At 39.5% G+C, this 20,904-nt stretch overlaps 2 protein-coding genes across 8 annotated transcripts in view; one reads left to right on the plus strand and one right to left on the minus strand.

The window, feature by feature from the left end:
• LOC128252849 (cadherin-87A) overlaps positions 1-20,492 on the minus strand; it is a 58,465-nt gene extending 37,973 nt beyond the window's left edge. For 2 of the 7 annotated variants that reach the window (XM_052980975.1, XM_052980972.1), the window contains exons 1-3: positions 20,211-20,492; positions 18,858-19,198; positions 7,592-7,610 (exon numbers count right to left, since the gene is read on the minus strand). The gene's annotated coding sequence lies outside the window, so the exon portion shown is untranslated. Of the gene's footprint in view, positions 1-7,587; positions 7,611-18,857; positions 19,199-20,210 lie in introns of all 7 variants that reach the window. The other 5 variants (XM_052980976.1, XM_052980974.1, XM_052980977.1 and 2 more) reach the window with 3 other exon arrangements.
• On the plus strand, positions 1,157-3,695 carry LOC128252851 (uncharacterized). The gene is made up of 2 exons (XM_052980979.1): positions 1,157-1,916; positions 2,335-3,695. The coding sequence occupies exons 1-2, from the start codon at positions 1,246-1,248 to the stop codon at positions 3,599-3,601; spliced, it is 1,938 nt and encodes a 645-aa protein (XP_052836939.1). The 5' UTR covers positions 1,157-1,245; the 3' UTR covers positions 3,602-3,695.
• Positions 20,493-20,904: the final 412 nt, after the last annotated feature.

Consider the following 20,904-nt stretch of genomic DNA (forward strand, 5'->3'; position numbering starts at 1 on the left):
TTCACATAACGAAAGACAGTTGGCGGTAGGAAAAAAGACGGAGAGGTATCCAAAAAAATAAAAAAAAAAAAAAACGGAAAGCAAATGGTAGCGGTTGTGGGCCAGAGAGAGAAATGTTTCTGCAAATGCAATATTGTTATGCTGTAATGGTATGAAATGTATGCATATGTTTTACACAGGATACAGGATGCTGCAAACGAGACATGACCGAGGAAAGCAAAGCCGCTGGAGCAAGGGACTACAGGGTTGCAAAGAAAAAGGATCACAGGAAGGCAGGAAGCCGCCGCTTTGCTGCCTCCGTTGGCGAAAAATTAAAGAAAACAACATAGCGAAATTCGCTTACGGAAAAGCATTCCAGAAATGAAAAGACAAAGAGGAAAACGAAAACGAGAATGAAAATTTTATGAGAAACACAATTCCCATTTTGGTACGGCTCTGAAATAGATCCGGTTACTTCCGCTTGAATTGAAGAAAGGCCCCTTGCACAAAAATTAACAAAACCATCAGATAAAATAGTTTGTAGAATTAACTAAAAATAAGTACATACTAAAAGGTACTGGCTTCTCTTCTTTTTTGATTTGTATTTGTTTTTGGGGAAAGGATTTCTATTCCGAAGTCGAGAGCTCATTAGAACTCGTTAGGATTATCTTACAAATAGGTACAGATTAAGAAAGATTGAGAAACTGAACTGAGTGAACTGGAAATGCAAAATCCAATCTAGTCAGACTAATTAAAGCGCCCGACAACAAACTCAATCCCTGTTCGCTTGTAGGGGTCTTATTATTTTGTCTTTGTTTCAGCCCTTTTGCTTTTCTTTGTTTTAGGTTTTTCTTTTTTTCGCAAGCGCAAGCAGAGCTAAAAAGGCCAAAAGAACTGAAACTTTAAGCTATGCTAATTGACACAGAACAATCTTCAAAAAAAAGAGTGATAACCAAGTTTATTCTAAGATAGTCAAACTAAGATAAAAAAGTTAAAGTGGTTTAAAATTCGGTGCGCTTTTGAGGTTTAAAAACCACGAGATTTATAAAACAAAAAAAAACAAGGGAATTACATATTGGTCTGTTGCTTTTGACCTTACGTAAAAATAAAATCACTAAAATGTTGTGAGATACACCTGAGTATAACGACTTATAATATAAAATCAACTTAATGTAGATCTAGATACCTCTAACAAAAATTTGACTGCCTTACAAAATATTTATCTTGTTTTTCTTCAACAAAAAAGTCCGAAAATAAAATTGTCCAATGGGTTATAACCTATTATTGATTGAGGTGAAGAAGATAGCGTTAAACATCATATTAGTCTGCATAATTTTCCTCCTGCTGTATTTGCAATATAACCGAGAGCCTTTAAAAACCAATGAGGAAGTTCAGCCGCCCCTGGAAGGCAAGTCGGGAAAAAGGGGGTTGTTCGTGAATACGTCACAATGCCGGATATTCTCAATGGATTCCCTGTCGCCCATCGCAATGTACCATATGACGCAGATGCCGATATACTGGTGCTATATGATAAAGCTGATTGAGCCGATAATAAAAGGCGGACGAAATTACCTACATCTGGCCGCTAGCCAGAAAAAACTTTGGAAGAAGCTCGGTGTAAGAAGGATTAGCGAAATCTCCTGCGCCTACAAACGTTTCGTGCGGAAAAACGATTTTGAAAATATGTACTTGGAATCGAAACTCTTTGGCTTTAGCAGGTGGACTAATTACACCGAGGTAATGTCGGGTAACATAACTCTGCGGGTCTGGTGCTGGTTGGATTATGGTCGTCTAGTGTTTCACGACGTCCTGATGTTCATTCCAATGCCAAAAATACAGAAAACAAAGCCTGCCAATTTGGAAGCCGTAAAACGCCTTTCCGTTTTGATCCTGGGCATCGACTCTATTTCGCACATGCATTACCAGCGCTACTTCACGTAAGTGTATGCTTCGGGACTTTCCATTTAAATATATTTAAATATATAATGAAAATTCACGCTTGGTTGATTAATTTAAACCAACTAAAATTGTTATTTTTTAAACTGAAATACACATTACATTTACAATGTTAAATTTTTTTTATTCAAACATAACTTTACATTCACAAATTTCCAATTAAAACATAAAATCGTCGATGGTTCAATAAATAATTTAAACAAAAACCGCATGACCAGGATTTTTTTTGCTGAAAAAAATGTAATAAGAAAAGGTTTAGCCACTGAACATTAATTGCACTTGTAAGCAATGAGTATCGGATTTAAATTTAACATGTTTAGAAATTTAACAATTAACAATACTTTATAATAGTACTTTTAGCTTGTCCCGATTAAACAAATATTTATTTTTTGTTTTCAGCCGAGTAATGGACTTTGTGGACGGTTTGCCGCACACGGAGCTATGGGGCTACAATCGCGTTGGCGTGAACTCGTATCCGAATCTGATGCCCCTTTTGAGCGGCCAGAGTGCGGACGAGATGGAGGCTCGGAGTGGATGCTTTGGGGCAAACAATAGGACAAACTACGACCGATGCCACCTTTTGTGGCACGAATTCGAGGCGGCTGGTTACGCGACGATGTTTGGCGAGGACACCCGCATTGGAGGCACATTTACCTATGCAAAGCCCGGTTTTATGAAGAGGCCCACTGATTTTTATTTGCGCAGTGTGATGAACGAGATTCACAAGAATACTAAATATGTGGCGCGAGGTGCAGATGAGATCACCTGCAGTGGTGATCGAGTTTATCACCATGTACTGTACGAATTCATCTACCGTCTGCTGCCGCATATGCAGGCGAGATGTTGGGATAGGGGATTTTTTGCCTTTTTCTGGCAGACAATGGGCGTACACGATTATTTTCAGTACGGCGAACAAACGGATCTGCAGTACTATTTACTCTTGAAAGCGTTGCAAAGACGCAAAATCCTCGAAAGATCCTTGGTGCTGCTCTTGTCCGATCATGGTCTGCGTTTTGGTCCTTTTGTGAAAACGTTCCAGGGCATGCGAGAGACCTCGCTGCCAACGATGGTGGCTATATATCCGCAATGGCTCGATCGCCGATTTCCGCTGGCCGTGGCAAATCTTCGGACCAACGCTCACCGTCTGGTGACCACTTACGATATCCACGAGACTCTTAAGGATGTGGTCAACCTGGAGAACCTCAGCGACGAGCGGATTCGCAGTCGCACTCTGCGACTGCGGAACGATCACAACGTCTCCTTGTTTTTGCCAATTCCCGAGGAGCGAAGTTGCTTTTCCGCCCGCATACCGTTGCACTTTTGCGAGTGCGATGGATTCGTCAAGATACCATGGAACATCCGAAGCGTTCAGCAGATCGCCAAGTTTGCCGTAGCGAGGATAAATGAGCTGTTGATACCCTATAAGCAGTGTCATCAGCTGGAGCTGCTTAGAGTGGAGGACGCCTACCTGCGAAAACAGCACGTAGAATACGAAACGATCACCGTGCGCCTGGTGACAGAGCCAGGATATAGTCACTTCGATGCCACCGTTCTCTCCAAGAACGAAAGCTCACTGCAAGGAGCAATTACGCGGACGGACCGACACAAAGATCAATCCTTTTGCGCCCGAGAAGCGCCCATCGAGATCTACTGCTACTGTCCCTAGATTTAACTTTTTGATTGAATTCGATTTCAAAAATAAATGGTTTCAATGTTGTCCGTTGAAATATGAACTCTTACTTGCATAAATAAACATCGAATTAATAATCATCAAATATGCCGTTTTGCTTAGGAAGCCATCTAATATTAACCATCAACCAGAATCATCAATCAGTGCTTATGACTGATGTGTTTCAGAAAGCCAGGTTACAAACACATTTTGATGTTTGTACAACAAATGTATTTGGGAAAAGAAAAGCCCATCGTTTACACATTTAAAATCACATCCTTTAGCTAAGTAGTCCACAGAATTAATTAAAATTAAGATTCTGGAATACTCTACAATTCAAAATTGTTTTCATCATCTAGGAAACACTATCAACATTTAAACTTGCTATTGTACTTATGATTTTTTTTCAACTTGTAGGAATTGTTAAACAGTATTAAAATCAACAGGCTTAAGTTAGAAAACATATATTAAAATATAACTAAAAACACTTTTAAGCGTTTATTTTTTTTAAGTCCTAAAGCTAAAAAGAGTTCACTCACAAAAAGAAAAGACCCGCTGCAGCAAGAACCTTGGTGAGCCAAAGTGGCTAAAATTAGGATAATTGGATAGCAAATGTGTTTAGATTTCTCTTAATTTCTTTTACCGCACATAAACACCCGTGCACTTAACCAAAACTGTTTTTGCGACAAACTGTCAACGGATGGTGCCGCTGCGTCTTACCATGAATGCAAACTGGAGATGTGCGCGTGACGCAAAAAGAATTTCCTCTTGTGCTGAACCGCACTAACAGTGATACCTGTTAATACCTTTAACGAAAAATTTGGTATTCTTAGCTTTCCGCGTTTTCATGCCACTAATAGCATAGACATATTTTTCAAATCACGAAGAAATAAAAAGGAGATTTCTTGTTTGTGGAAGACTATTTACTCACGAGCGCATCCCTAATGCCAACGCCAGCAAAGAGAGACAGAAACAGACCGAGTAGCACACATATGGCGGGCATAAACATTTGTCGTCGCTCTGCTGTAATTAATAATAATTTGCATTCACAGTTTGCAGTTCAGCGCCCCGTGCGAGGTTTCATTTTAATTAAATTATGTGCAGCCTTGTCAGCGTGTGTGGGTGCCTGTTTGGCGGTTGAGGAGGCGTGGCTACTACAAGATAAAGCCATGGAAGTGGGAGTTGGGTGGCACCCGCTGTTGGTTTCCACTTGCAGCATGCAGCATGCATAAATTATTGGCGCTATCTGTTGTCATTTAAGGTTCGCCTTGGTTTAGATAAATTTAGTTAAGTTACGCGCGTTTGTGTGCGCATGCAGTACCCGCAATAATGGCAATAACAATGAGACCAACCACGATAACCATGTTATCAGCTGCCACAACAAGCAGCCAATTGGTGAGGCGGGTAAGCGATGGCAAACAAAAGTTCCTAGCCTGCATAAGTGAGCGTAACGTCATTTTATTGAAAGTTTTGATCCCACATGTTTCAATTACGGGCAATACCCTTATCCAATTTTAACCACTGTCAAACTATTTTTGAATAGCAAACTAGTTTGGGTGTTTATTTAATTTTGCATAGTTTGTTTTAATTTTAATTATATATAAATTAATTAATTAATTGTATATTTTCAAAATTATTGTTATACTAAAAGCAATCGATTTTAGTAAGGGATAAGATGGTTAGTGTATAAACTATAATCAAAAATATTTGGAAAGTCATCAGAGTTATTTTTAATATAATCTTTCATCAAATTTGTATTTTTTTAGTTGTAGTTAATTTTTTATATTTTTCCTTATTTTTATCTTTATAATCTTCTTACCAGTTACATTTTCACACTTTAATTCTGCTCCACTGAAAACCCTTTCATTCACATCTTCATCTGCATAGCGCAACATGTCGCATACTTAATATCACGCATACGAACCATTGATGATGACAACATCACAGAGCGCAAACTTCATTTCAGAAAACGAGTGACCCTGTTGGGGGACAGATGAAGGACCATACCGAGCGGGTTGGAGAATTAGAGGGTAGCTGGACTCGTGGCAAATGCCATTAAGAGCTTTTGACCAGAACGCACCGTAAATCAAGTCACTTTAATTCAATAACAAGATCCCCAGAGTGGCCCAGAGGTTCGACTAGCCCACTAAAACCATTTCACCCCTCGATAGCACCAGAATCCAGCGCAATGTGCAGATGTTGCCATTTGGTTTCGGGCCCGGGCCGTGGACATTGATTTCGTTTATCTGCGATGCCAAATTATTCATTTGGACCACAGACAGCCACATAGACTGAGAGGACGATACACATAGAGAGACGGATAGAAACAGTGTTGGTTAGCCCAAGCATTTGCTGGCCAAGTAATTTGGCACAATTTGATTTCGAGTTTGGCCCAAAAACAATCGAGGCAAACTTTGCCTGCCTTTTGGCATTTCGAATCGTCTTCGACGTAATTCAAATCTTTTTCTTTGAGGTTGCTGCTATTGTTGGCATTTAATTTCTATTCGGTATAAAAGCCTATTCAACCTTGAACAAGTTTACACAATGCTAAATAATTTAGACAACGACAATAGCGACGGCCACAACAAGAATAACAACAGCAAAGAAAACTTTCAAACTCTGCTCAAGTGTCAAGCAATTGTTGAATTTATGTTTTGCATTTTCCCTCTTAGATTTATTTGCTATGCAAATCTCAAGAACAATTAATAGCAATTATGGATCATTGAAAATGGAAAGTGGAAAGAGAAAGAAAAGAAGCCAGAGAAGGACGACGACAAATTTGGTTTTTATTTGAACATTTTCTTGCATAATTACTGTTATTTATTGTGCGAGTATTTCTTACTTACTTCCCAATTGAGATTTATGACTGGGAAATGTTTTGTCATCTCCTCGGCTCTGTATAAAATTGAATAAATCATGAGATTGTCAATACATTCGAATAATTTTGAAGGTCTGAATATTGATTACATAGATGGAAAACTCTTCTTAGATAAGTATGTGTGATTCGCCTGGTTTGAAAAATGTTAAGTATGTTGGTATTTGTTTGAAACGTATTTGTTTTTGTTGAAATATGTGACTAAAAGTTGCAAAATTTTACAAAGCTTTTGTGCAATGTATTAACTTTTCGCTTCACATAATTATGATGTGCATTGTTTAAGTGACTTAATTAAGATTATTTCTTCTGCATTAGATTTTAACAATTACAATCTCCTTTCATAGTACTGAATGTTTACCAATTGTGGTTGACACATGCAAACTTGACTTCTGGGCAGACAAACACATGTGTGTAGATTAGGATATAAGCAACCGCAGCGGCAGTAGCAACTACACCACTAAAGCCCACCGAAAGGACCCGTACCCCAGCATTATGTCCCTCATTTTCCTTTTCTCTAGCAGCTTCGGCCACGATGGTTTTGGCTAATCGCACTGTCATTGCGTTAACCGCATTTCAGTCATTTGCCGCGTAGCATTAAATGACCAAATCAGTGAATGGAAAATGTGCGGGTTAAACATGGGGTGTTGGTAGAACAGCGATAAGAACGCTCCCACAGGGTGCATTCAAATGCGTTTTCCAACGCATATTTTATTATCAATTTGCATTGGAATCAATTTTTGGGGGTGAGGAATGTGGCCAATACCCGAAAACCAATTGCATTTAGCCGGTTCGCTTGGTTTGCGGGCATTATTCCAGCACTAAACATAACGAACATCCAACACCAAAATTGCAAACAATGTTCGGCTTCTACATAGCCTGGTTTGAAATTTGGATGCATTTTAACTGATTAGATTTATCAAATGGTCGGCGTTGAGGGGGTGGGGTCAATCGGGACAGGACGACTGCAAACTGGATCTGGCCGCAGACAAGTTAGGTATCTAGCAGATGTCAAACTATTGGACACTGCATTAAGGTGAGAGGACTTCACAAAACTAAAACTTATTTGAATGACAATTCATATGACTTTTCAATTAAGGAATTTACGTACTTACATCTGTTGATGCTCAGAATCTGCAAAAGAGAAAATAAAAAAATGATTAGAATCGGTTAAACAAATTTTGAGATTAATTCCAAATAAAACTACCATTACACTCGCTAGGCCTAAGCTTACATAAAAAATTTTAATGTTAACAAAGAGCATACCTGTGTCTGTTCATTTGAAAAGCAAAGCCTTAAACTTCAAGTGACCTAATCCAAAACCCCTCCTTAAAGCGATAGCTCCAGTTACCCACTTACATCCATGTGTGACACCCACAAGAATATCCACAAAACCCCACCCAAAACCGACATCTAAGCAGAATAAATTCCCACCCATTGGACCTACTGACAATAGCAAAATCTATAAACTATTGAATTGCAAATTGCGTATAAAGTCAAAAGAAAATTTTTGCAATGTAAATTAACAGCCAGCGAAGCTGAGCAAAAGAGCCGAAATCAAAAAACAAAAAAAAATAAAATAGAAAGGGAGATGTTAGAACAACAAAAATAAAAGACCAGAGTCATTTGCTGACCCATCTCCGCCCACACTGCCACCCCCGATTGCTTTCAGTGGAGAAGAATTGTGCTATGAAATAATCCGCAACGACAAATATGCGCGCTGTTTTATGTGTGTTGGTGTGTTAGCCATGTTTATATGTGTGTGTGTGCGGCGTGGCCAGTTGGTTAGCCAAGTATCGCACAAAAAGCCGTGTGCTGTGCAAGTATTTTCTATTTTCGGAGCCAGTTACCCAGACGCCGCCAACAACAAAAGCAGTAACTGCCACAACAGCCACTGGCAAACCACACACATAAACCGGTTCAACGAAATTCCAAACAGCAGCCGTCGTCGCCAAAAGAGCAAAAGAGACCCAGTCTCAGTTTCATCCGCTGCCTCTTTCTCGGACCCTGATTCTGCCCCAGTCCCCGTTTTAGTCCCCATAGAAGACCCAAGACATGGCCAACAGCAGCCGGCACTAAATGTCAAGCGAGTGAACGGTTTTCAGTTGGTGGGGCTGCCCAAAGTGGGAGTGGAGCAGAGCGGCGTAAAAGAGGTATCAATGCAGTACAATATAATGATCAGAAACTGGGTTTGATTAGCTTCATTCACGTTATGCCAAAATTCCAAAAAATATATAATAGCTTACGGAATCTCAAGACTATCTCTTTCTATGCAGATATTTATTTATTTATATTTATTTATTTATTTTATAATATTCCCCAATACCTTTGCAAATGATTATACAACATTTTAAAAATGCTTGTTTCAGTGTACAACTGCAAATGTGCAAAAAATTACAGCAAAAAAAATCACAGCAGGAAAATAATCGCGGATAAAGAGAACGCTAAGAAACCAGCACCATAGAACTGTACCATCGATTATGAAAGGAGAATGGAACTGAGAACCGAAGAAAATAAGAGCTCTCTTAATAAATAATCTAAAAATATAATGCAGATGGACCTGTCGATAAAATGGAGTTGAATAGTAATCTTTGTCAAGTGAACTTTTTATTTAAATTTCGAATACCAAAAGAATATTTTATAAAGCATGGCCAGCTTTTAAAATTAAGGGAAGATGTCACAATCAAATAAAATTGTATGGTTACTTTTTTACTAAAAAAAATGTAGAAGATCTAATAGATCTTTTTGACAATATGTAACAAGCAAAAAATACCAATAGAATCTGAGAAAAAGTACAGAGTACCCTGACAATGAACTGAAATTTAATACCCTTATCTAAATCTGCAATTACTATGTATGCCAAATCATATTTCAATATCCTTAATGGATCTTTAATGGAACGTGGAAACATTCGACAAAAAAGAAAAGATTAATATAAACCGGCATACGCAACGCAGGCAAGTACTTACTGGCTTACATACATCAGTTATATAATCACGTTTTTTCTCTCTTTCTTCAAAGACGGCGACAACTCCGAACGAATGGCGACGGCAAATTTGTTGTAATCAATATGAACTGGCGTCTGGCGGCTGCTTCAGATAACTCCACATACACACAAGCCCGCCAACAGGCCATAAACGAAGGAGAGTGTGTGAGTGTGGAAAAACAGATTTGTGAAAAATGCGGAAAATGGCAAGAAATGAAATCGATGGATTCACAATCCACAGCAGGAGCCACCATTGCGTTATATTGCAAAAAATAAGTGAACAGTGTTGGCAGGGGAAATGGGGGCTACCATACTGTGTGTTTGTGTGTGCGGTGTGTGTGTGTGTGTGTATTACATGCGTCAGCCATTATGATAAATCGCACCTTTTATTGCAGCATCAGCGCCTTGGTAACTGATTCAGAAAGGGTGCCTAGGGCAGGTTTGAGTTTTAGTTGGTTTTGCTGGGTTTCTTGGATTTGGCAAAATCGTTAAAGCAATAGACAAAACAGGTACTATGCTAAAACGAGATGGGTGCAGAAGCTAAGAAAAAAAAAGAGGGAGGGTGTGCTAACATGACATCATTTGACGATGTCGCTTTTCCTCAACCCCAACGGCAGCTTCTTTTTCTTTTCCCCATTTTCTCATCCTAAACGTTTTCTGTGTACGATGCTGCAATTACGAACACATATTTTTGATAGACTTGCTTAAGCCAAGCAAGAAATGTGATAAACGAGCTGCTGAAATGAGAAAAAGCGCGGGGAAAAGGGGATTGTTCAGCGCAAGTGGAGCACTTTTTATAACAGATACCCACATATTTACATAAATTCCACGAGGACTTCAGCGCAAACAAATTGACTCTAAAGCAAATCGGTGTACCCTATATACGTTCAAGAGAATCCATGGGGAAAAACTCATAAGTAGAATTGAAGGGGAACAACGGGATCTGGACCAAAAGGGATCACTTGACTTTGAACTTTGTGTTTTGCCGCTCTTCAGATCATCACTTGACTGTATTATTTCTTTCAACATTTAAAGGGTAATTTGTGTAATCTTCTACAAATTTATTTAAAATTAAGTTCAATAAAAATTGTAGATAAACCGACAAATAAGTAATACACAATAAAAGCAAAAGCTTTGAAAAGAAAGTAATATTAATAATTACAAACTTAAATAACAAATACGAAGTCGACCCATCACTATAAATTTTACAACCAAAGTTCCAAGGCAAAGTTAAAAATGCATTTCGCTCGAATTTCTAACAATATTTTTCGGCAACTTTGTTGACATTGGAGCATGTGAGAATTTGAAAGTTTCGGCAACGAAACTCTCCATGATGCATGACTAAAAATCCCACCCACCATTATCCCTCCAATCAACCCAACCGAACCGAATTCATGCAACCTACTCCCCTTCAATATGTTACCTGAAAATGTTTTTTCCGTCGCACTGCCCCATTAAACATTCATCATTTTCCATGGCCATTCGTCAACAATGCGTGGAAAAGTTAACGCCAAAAGACGGGTTGTGAAAATGGTTGGATGGATGGCGGAATAAGGGTAATGGGAAGTGCAGCCGGGTTAAAGAAATACAAAAACAGAGATATAAAAAGACCGACATCGGTCAGCGTGGGCCAGTACAGACACACACAAAAAGGGCAAAACTCTCAGTTCGCTGACACAGTTGCACAAATCCACAAACATTTATTGAAATATTTCACACGCATTCGAGCCGAAGAAATGTGTGGTAACAGCACAAACAATTACAAAACAACAAAACATATTTCCTGTGATCGATGCTTTAATACACTGGCAATTTATCAGTTCCAATGGAAAACTTTGCAGGCATACTGCTACTTATATATTATATATACCATAGTTTTATGTAACAATCTTTAGATACCATTGAAAAAATACAAACTTTACAAAAAAAAGTGCTTGGATGGGTAACACGAATTCCAGCTAACAGACAAACCAAACACCGATAAAGTGCATTGAAAATCTGCAGCTGAGAACTAAAGTGAAGTGAAAGCCACGAGCTGCACTGTAAAAACCCTTCATTGCATTTGGACAGAGAGAAAAGTGGGTTCCCAGTGTCAAGCTCAAAACTTATGGACTTGCACCTGCGAATAAGGTCAATAGAGTTTCTGAAGAAATGGCTAAGGTAAAGCACGATAGAGAAGAAGTAAACCCCAGAAATTCAATGGTCCAATGTCACACCAAGCAATTGTTGCTTTTTTCGTCACCGGTATTTTATTTGCTTTTGCGGTTAGCACCAGCATCAGAAATCAAAGCTCTACTTTTGCCTGACCCATTCATTACCATAAAAAGTGGGGGGCAACCCAAGAGAGAAGAGGGAGGTGGAGGTGGAGCAGCGGAAACAGGTTTCATCATCATTGCAGAACAAGAATATTCATGGGGATCTCCGGGGGACAGCGAAAGTGGTGCCATAGAAAGTTGGCTCGACTTTGAGTCGCTTTTTTGCTTAGCTAACGCACGAAAGCACACAATCATGCAGGCCGAGAACTTTTTAATTAGTCACTAAACTGCAACTGTCACGGGACCCTTTCGACTTTTTCTTAGCTTGGGGAAGAACAGCGCTCATTATCCTGGTGATTAATAAGCAAAACACTACAGGTAAGGGCGGTGGAAAAAGAGTTATTCGACTTTCACAAAAGGAAGATTAGCCAAAAAAAAAAAAATATTTAAAACATGGTTAACAATTAAGTTCGATACAAAACATACCCTTAACATAAACAATCCGTAAAAGGTGGATAAATTTAACTGGGTATAACACATCGTTTTTTATCTGAACTTTTTTTTATAGATTAATTTTTTGCAAATTTACGTTGGTTTTTTCCGACTTCAATTCCTTTTTTATGATAAAAATAAATTCTTCCATTTGTAACTTCTTCTTTCGAAACATCTTTCGCATCACAGAGTATTGCCCATTTCGAGTCTATCCTACCCGAATACCACCTGTCACGCTCAAAACGATCAAGTGACTGACTGACAGTTGGCTAACTGGAGCAAGTCGGTGACTAAAAAATGCCCGCCAGGCAAAGAAGAACTTCGAAAAAAAAATGTTTGAAAAGTGCAAAAAGTGCTGAGCCCAAGATGAAAGTTTAACAACATTTAGCTGAACAGGCATAAAGTTGGCAGGCGGCAAGGATGCGAAAAAAGGAGCCAACAAGGGGAGGGGGTTTAGTTGGGAAGTGGTGGAGAAGGACTGGGACTCTTAGCTGACTGAATGGGATCAAACAATTCGCTAGTTTACACCTTGGACTCATTTAATTATATTCATTGTACCAGTTCAAGTCTCTCATTAGTCGCTCCCTCATTACGCCTTCGCATCCCTCTATATTCTATCCCTCGCTATTTTCCTTCCTTGGCCATAACAACAACCAGTTGGCAAAGTTTTGTGAAATTTCTTGAACAAGTGACCCATAAGTTGGGCCAGCCATCAGAAAGGCAGGCAGACGCAGAAGCCCGGGAAGGCAGTCTCCGGCAGAAAACCTTCCCATTTTCCTTTCTCAGAAGAAAGTCCGCATATCTGCCGACACCTCCTTTAATCCTCCGCCTCGTTGCCTAATGAATATGCAGCCCTAGGGCCAACTCAGGGCGTCTCGGCAACGTTTACTTAGCAAACTCAAACGGTGTTGGCGTATCCGTGGCTCTAATTGCTTTGTTAGACACCGTTGGGGCAAAATATGATGGTCCTGGGTGGAGCTGCAAAGCATGAGGTCTTTCTGAGAGAGTTGGAGGCAAAGTTTTCTTACCACAGGGGATGCATTTTGCATGTGAGTCTGTAATTTGATCAAAGATGGGATATTATATCCTTCAGAAAAAAATTTAATTTAAAGCTGGTATTTAACAGTAGATTTTCACTAAATGTAATTACGGTAAGAAAACAATAAAAATAATTGAAATTGTTTGATAGTTAACACCTATGATTTATTTAACGCTGTTCTTACCAAACAAAAATATACATAGTTTAACTCAACATAATTTGTACTAACACTTTAAATAAGATTCCTTGTGGTAAATGAATCTTAAGCGGGACAAATATGTTGTTCTTCTCCTACATGTCAAAACACTTTTTGAAACAAACTTGGAACAAATCGTCAATCAACCCCCGGGGGGAGGCTTTGGGCTTGGCTGCCCATCTATCAGACCGGATTCGCACAAGTTTGAGCCCCGAGGCTGGCAATTATAAATATTCTTCAACGCTACGTTGGCGTTTAACAGGAAAACATCACAGGACATTTCACTAATCTCCGGGACAGCAGCAAGTCCATGTCAACACGGGAAAAGTTGTGGATGAGGAAAAGCGAAGTGGGGAGACTGGAACTGGGAGCAGGTCAGTGCTTTGCCCTAGGCAATCAAACTTCGACTTCATTTGACAACTTTAATGTAGTCCGAGGCGAAGCAGCAGTTTGAAAAAGTTGCTCATTGCATTACCGCTGACCGTTGACTGAACTTTGTATTACATAACTACTATGTAAGCTTAACTTTACCCATCCCCCTTCCCTCTTTTCCCAAGCCCCCAGCGTTTTCCCCATGGCAAGGCCACTGCCCATTGTCATTCATAAATGTTAAACAAATTATGCGGACCCAACTCTTAAAGAGACACACCATATCATATAATACTCTTCATTCGAAGCAGAAATACTTTGACAGAATATACAAATGCTTATTTAAGAGTATTTAAATAAAGTATATTATTTATATCAGCATAATATTCAACAAGTACTTCTTAGCCAATTAAATGAATAATCTGAGTATAAACAAAAACTAAAAATGTTATTTGGATTTTCTTGTTGTATTTATTGTGGTTTAGTTTTAACCAATGCCATATAAAAGCATCATTGCGTTAGGGTATCCCTTTCATAATTTTACAAAATGTCTCTTTATTCTTCTCTGCATTTTTTTTTGACGTTTTAGTTGAAAACTTGTTTGGTCGTTGTATGGGAAGTGCTCTCCACACCACCCACCGACTAGACCAACTGATGCGACATGTTGGCTTACCGCTAATTGTAAGTGAAATTAGCGGTTTTTGTTGTTGCTAATGAAAATTGTTTGAACCGAAAACTTTGCATCACTTGTGGGAGCACCCGTTTTTAGGGTTGGAAAAACTTTGCACAAGAGACCGAGAATGAGAAACGGATGCGCACCGTGCGATTAATCGGATTTTGTGTAATTCCAATCAAAGTTTGCCTTACGTTATGCGCATAATTAAAAATTACTTTTCTTCGCTCCACTTTCATCGCTTTTATTTTTCTTTTTTTTGTACGCTATGTCGCCATATGTCCAGGCCCAGACATGCCGCCCCCGTTTTTTCCCGCATTTTTGCCCGATTTTCGTAACATCTTCGACGAGAAGTGAAATTAATGGCTTTTCTATTATTTTGCACAAAGTTTCGAAGCGCATTTGACGTTGATTGCATTTTTTGCGCTTTCCAAGGACGAACAATACGGGGTGTGGCGGGGCAGGGAGAAGGGGCAGCTCCAAAATGGCTTCCACCAGCGGAATCACAGCTGCTGGCAAGCTTGATTAAAAATTTAGTGAGTGTGCGGGCGTATTAGTGTGTATCTATGTGAGTGCCGGTGATGCCAAAGCTGGGCAATTTGCCTGTTTTTCATCCACGGATTCCCATTAACCGATGGGGATAAAGAGGAGGAATGTGGGCGGAGGGAGTTGAGGAGAATTGTGGATTAGTGGCCAGAAATGGCAACCATTCTCCTTGGCGTGGTCCATCATAGCCGCATATGCTCATATGACTGTCTCTAGTTTATGCTTTGATTTATGTGCTCCAAGGTGCGGAGGATCATAAATTCCGATAAGAAATTCTTCAAATTGCTTTTGGCACAAATGCACTGCGGCAAACTGCAGAAAACAGGATGTGGCAAAAATCAAGAACAAGCTTATATATGATTGGAAAAAAAAAAACTGAATTTTCATGTGCTGGACATTTTTAAAAGATCACTCAAGCAACAAGTAAATTGAGCAAATGGTTACTATTTACAGTGTCAACTCCATGTAATGTTAAAATTTATTTTTTTAATTTGTTATACTATATTTTAAACAAAAAAATCAAAAACACCGCTGCTAAGTTTCAACGCAAGTTAAGCTACTATTACACGCTTTTTTACGGACAGTAACTTTGTCATATCTAACCGGTCATCTAGTTCCATATCTGATCTCCACAGTCTATTGAAAATGAATGGTGCAATGGGGAGGCAGAGGTTGCAGCGCAGACAGGCTCCTAAACCAAAAGAGAGAGGGGGAGAAGCGTTAAGTTGCACAAAATGAACTTCCTTCCTGAGATGTCTTCCTGTCCCGCCTGAATGGCCGACTTCCACTAGCCACTAACCGCCCATTACCCACTCTACTCCTCTTTTGCAAGTTAAAGCCACACCCCTTTCTAAGCGTAACCACCCACTTGGCTGGTAAAAGTTTTTCGGGGGCAATCCCAGACGGTCCGGTCGAAAACCTCAAAGCGCTAAAAGAACCAACTAAAAGTGAGCCGAGGAAAACTTTAAGCCCACTTTATCCTTTACATATAGTGCTGTCCGTCTCGACGCCGTCGAACAATACAAATGGTTAGAAAGCGTTGCGGCCCAGACAGGATTCTCAGGGCCAAAAACAACCAAACCAGTTAATTTCCAAATTGTGAACAGTACCAAAAAGTGCGACAGACCCCAGGGGAGCTAGACGGTGGTGCAGGGGTAATGGCTGAACTATGTTTGTGCTGGATTGGTGGGTCGCAAATGCAAAATGATTGGATTAGAGATGGTTGGGGTTCTTGATCAAAAGATCATAGGCGAAAATAAATTCTTAAAACTTTTTCGTTAGTTTCAAATCGTTATATTTTATTTATTTATGTTTCCTTATGTTCTATTAGTATTCATGATCCATAATCACCTCAAATATCCTAACCTTATCCAACAATTTACATATATCATTGAGGCTACTTAAAAGCAAATTCTTTTTGACCACCCATTTTTTGGAGATCTTTAAGTCAAATGTTTATAAAGTTTTTGAGTAAGCCAGTAGCCCATTTACCATTTTTTTTTACTGCCGATTTAAACATAAATTTGCCATTCGTGCGCGCTTAATCACGCTGCCATCGTCAGGCCTTCCAATGGTCCGGCTTGATTAGGAACGCCGCAACTAGTTCAAAACTACACAACGCGGCTGAGCCACAGCACCACCACTGAACCATGCTTTGCCAAGTGCACTCGGGAGCAGACCGGGTCTGGTTTTTGGGCTGGGAATCGCAGTTGTTGGCGAAAACGGGAGCGGCCAAAAGGGAAACACTGAATAGTGTAGGCCAAGAACAACAAAGGCAGCTGGCCACAGAAGCCGATGGACTGGTCATCGTCGAAGTCGCGGAGAGTCGGAGTCGGTGCTCTAGCGTCAGCATTGCCAAAGCATAAAACTTGTTTCTGTCTAAATGGAACCCGCCGCCGCCCCTTAAAGGCCCGGCTGCAAGCCAGTCTGAAATATCTTCCGGCTTGCGATGGCAACAACAACAGAGATATGGACAGAAACAGCAGCAGTTTGGACGCAGTTCCGTCGACGACTTGGGCAAGTTTTCCATTGTTAAAAGGTTTTCCAAATAAAAAAGAAACCACCGATTTTCCAGCTCTCGCTCCTCGGGTTGCAACAAGCAACAACATTTTTCCTATTGTTGGGGCCTGCATTAATATTGTGATTTGGAAATTACGAAATTCTCCAGTGGCGGATAAAATTGAAGTATGCCGGGAAATATTGCGGCCTCAGCGACGGTTCCTGATCTTTTGTTGCTATTGCTGCTGACTCTGCGATAAATTTCAATTAAAAGATTAAGGACAAAGGGGTTAAATGCGGGTTGACAGAAGGAATACAATGTGCCCCAAAATATAATAAAAGTTGATTGGTTTTATTTGTTATTAAATAAAACATAAACAAAAATATATTAACAGACACATTTGCCACATAATCACGTTTGTTTTGCGAACTATATATGTAATCCCCATTAGGTTAATTAGCGAAAGATTGAACTCTCGAGGGAATTTGGATGGTAGCAGTTCATTGCCATGGGATCGTCAGGGTCTTAAATTAGGTTTACGGACCATTAAGAGATCATCAAGCGAGCGGAGATGAATCAATTTTTGGCAATGGCTCAAATCAATTTTGCGAAATGCTCTCGAATTTAGGTTACACTGCGACCTCACCAGGTGATAACCCAAAAGCCCACTTAACCGCTTGACTTGCCTTGCGCTCCCAGCTTTACTTGGGGCCCCCTTAAACACACAACCAAACAAAAACCCGTACTCGAACAGACAGCCGGGGAGCAATTCATAATTAACATAATTGAGGCAGCCGCCGTTGGATGTTTTTGTGCTTTGATGAGCAGAAAGCGATGCCCTGTGTTAATGCGGGAGGAGGAGGCGGTGAGTCGGGGGGCTTTGCAGAGGCGCTTGGCAGAACAACGATGGATGACGACCCATAAAAATACAAGAAGCACGGCCCGGAATCGGGGAAAGGGGTTAGCAGTCAGTATCCAAGCTACCAAACACCGTGGCAGGTGGGCGGCGGGTTGCTGGGATGTAAAAACGAAACAATATGTAATTTCTACGCAAAAATGTTTTCCCATGGCCCGCCTGACTGCGGAGGGCGTGACACAACAGCAACAACACCAAGGAGGATGGCGAAGCACCAGAAGAATGGAAGGCACAACATAGACGTTGATGTACTTACTATATACAGTATGGAAAGGGCTAAAAGAATTTTCTGACATGCAGTCAATATAGTGAATTACCGAAGTTGTTAAATAATTCATTTGTTAAAGAAAACTATTGCCTTTAAGAATCGAAAACCGCTAGTAAGGTTATAATGTTTTGAGCCTCTCGAGAGCTTTGCTTCTGGTTGCTTCAGATTTTTCTTCTTTTCAAGACAATTAATTTATCCAGAAACTATATTTTTTAAAGACAATAATAGTGCATTTTAACCACACAGTAGATTATCTTACTTAAGTATTCGTAAGTCAAAGTAGACAAAAATCCTAATGATAAATTGCAAATTTTTAAGCTTTTTTAACCATTTAAAAATTTGTTAATACAATAATCGGTCTATAAATCCGTAACGATTTTATTTTCAGAAAATTATTCTTAAAAATAAGATTTTATTAATCACTATTGATTATTTCTTGCCAATGTTTTTGATTTTTAATTAATGTTCCTACTTATATATACTTACATACCCTTACTTAGTTTTAATAAGTTAATGTTAGGATATTAAAAAAAAAAACGATGTATTTAAATGTAAATCTTTTTTCCGTATTTTTTCCTATGTTAATACCCCACAGGTTAGAGTCTTAACCGAGTGTTCTCTGTACCTTCAACGTTGACTTACCCGCTGCTGATGTTTCAACTTTTTTTAGGGGGTGGGGGAGAAAGAAAGAATTTTGGTGACCCGGGTTTGGCGGCTGCGACGGCCTCCGCCTGCTGATGACGCTGGAATGTGGCCACCAAGGCTCCTCTTCTTCGGCGCTGCTGACGTCGCAGTTGCGTTTTGTTTTTATCCGGTTTTTTTGCCTCCAATGCCGGGTTAGTTGTTGCTTTTTGGCTTTTTTTCTGGCCTTTTGCTTTTGCTGCTGACAAAGGTGATGGCAATTTGTTGTTGTTTGCTCTTCTTCGACTTCGCACCTCGCAAACTGCCGTTATTCATTGACGAAGGGCAGAAACAAACACATACTTATACGTAGAGAAGAGAGAGAAAAACACAAACACTAAATATTTCAGCAATTCAATCATTCACATATTTTTTTGTTGCTATTTAGCAATTATGCTTGAATTATCTCACGGTCAACTGGTTTTTGGATGTTTCATTGTATTATACGATTCGAATTTCGAATTGATGGAAATGCAAATAAACGCGCAGTGAGAAGAGAACATTTTCCGGGCCAAAGCAGAAGGAAAAAGAAAATTCAAAACGGCACGCGACGCACGTACTTATTTACTATATGTGTTTGTGTGAGAGTTTGTGCAACAGCAACAACAACAACAACAACAACAACAACAACATCCATAAGCTCAATGTCAAAGAGCCACCCACACGGACTGAAAAGTCAAACGGACAAATTGAATTTCGGCCTGCAATTTACGCTTTTAATTAAACCATTAAAAAGGGGGCACAAAGATTACGATTACGCCATTTACACACTACTGAGAAAACAAAGTGAACGTCATATCAAATCAAAATTCGCAGATCAAATCGATCTTTAGATATGTATGTATGTACATGTATTTTGTAAAACATTTTCATAGATAAATATTGTAAAATCAAAGAACAGAAAGCCAAGTTCAAAACTCAACGCTGCTTAATCGAGTTTTATTTTTTCGGCTTACTAAATATTATTTTGTTGACTTATTTAAATGTTTGAAATAAAATTGAACTTGATAATATTTTCATAGCATTTTTTGTTTCCGTGTAGCAGCAAAAGTTACACTGTATGTGTTTTGTGGCTCAAAAATGTAATTACGCACTCCTATGCAAATGCAATCGAAAGCAAATTACATATTTGTAATTGTTTGCAATTGAACTGCTTTTAAAATTAAATACCAATTAAATTGTTGCTTTGCAATCACGAGCACACACACAGCGCCCAAAAAAAAAAACCAGACAGACCACTACACACACACAAACAATCGCTGCTGCGCCGACGCAACCGCGCTCCAGAACTTATTTTCCTCTTGGTTTATTTACCTTTGGCAATTATCTATTTTAGCATAATATCGTTCACAGACCAGCTCTTGTTTGCATTGAAAATTAGCCGCGGCGGCTGTAACGCTGTAATTAAACAATGCGGTATTTCGAAACACACGCTGAGAACACCAACACATACAAGAGCGCGCCCTTCTCGCCGCACACACTTTTATTTAACACGTAAACAACAATGCCGCAACGCCGACGCAACTTATTTTTCCGGCAGCGACGCGTCCGCACACGTCCACTCACGTTCCGTTCCGAAGAGAGAATTTGTTTTGAAAATCAGAATCACTTGTTGCGCTCTTTGGCGAGGGTGGGACCGTGGCGAAAATACCACGCAAAAATGATGAAAGCTGTGGATTTTTCAACCGTTTTCGTATGGTCTCACTTTCTGCTTACCGTTACCCGTTAATTGTAATTCTTTTATATGTTAACAACATAAAAAGTACTCTGTTAACCGCTACAAGCAAGTCTTTCCAATGTTAAGTTTAATTTGTTTTTTTAACAGACACATGCATGTCTTGTAACTCCAAAGTATTGCTTACTGTTAACCGTTAAATGTAATAAAGGCTGATGTCAGGTCCAAATGTAAAAAGACTGGAACTGTTAACCGGAAACAAAGCCGAGCACTTGTTGCGCTCGTAAGCTAGTTTATAGCTGTTTCTAGCAATCTAGAAAAGTGAATAAAAAA

Source organism: Drosophila gunungcola, chromosome 3R, assembly GCF_025200985.1.
Source record: "Drosophila gunungcola strain Sukarami chromosome 3R, Dgunungcola_SK_2, whole genome shotgun sequence".
Classification (NCBI taxonomy): Eukaryota; Metazoa; Arthropoda; class Insecta; order Diptera; family Drosophilidae; genus Drosophila; species Drosophila gunungcola.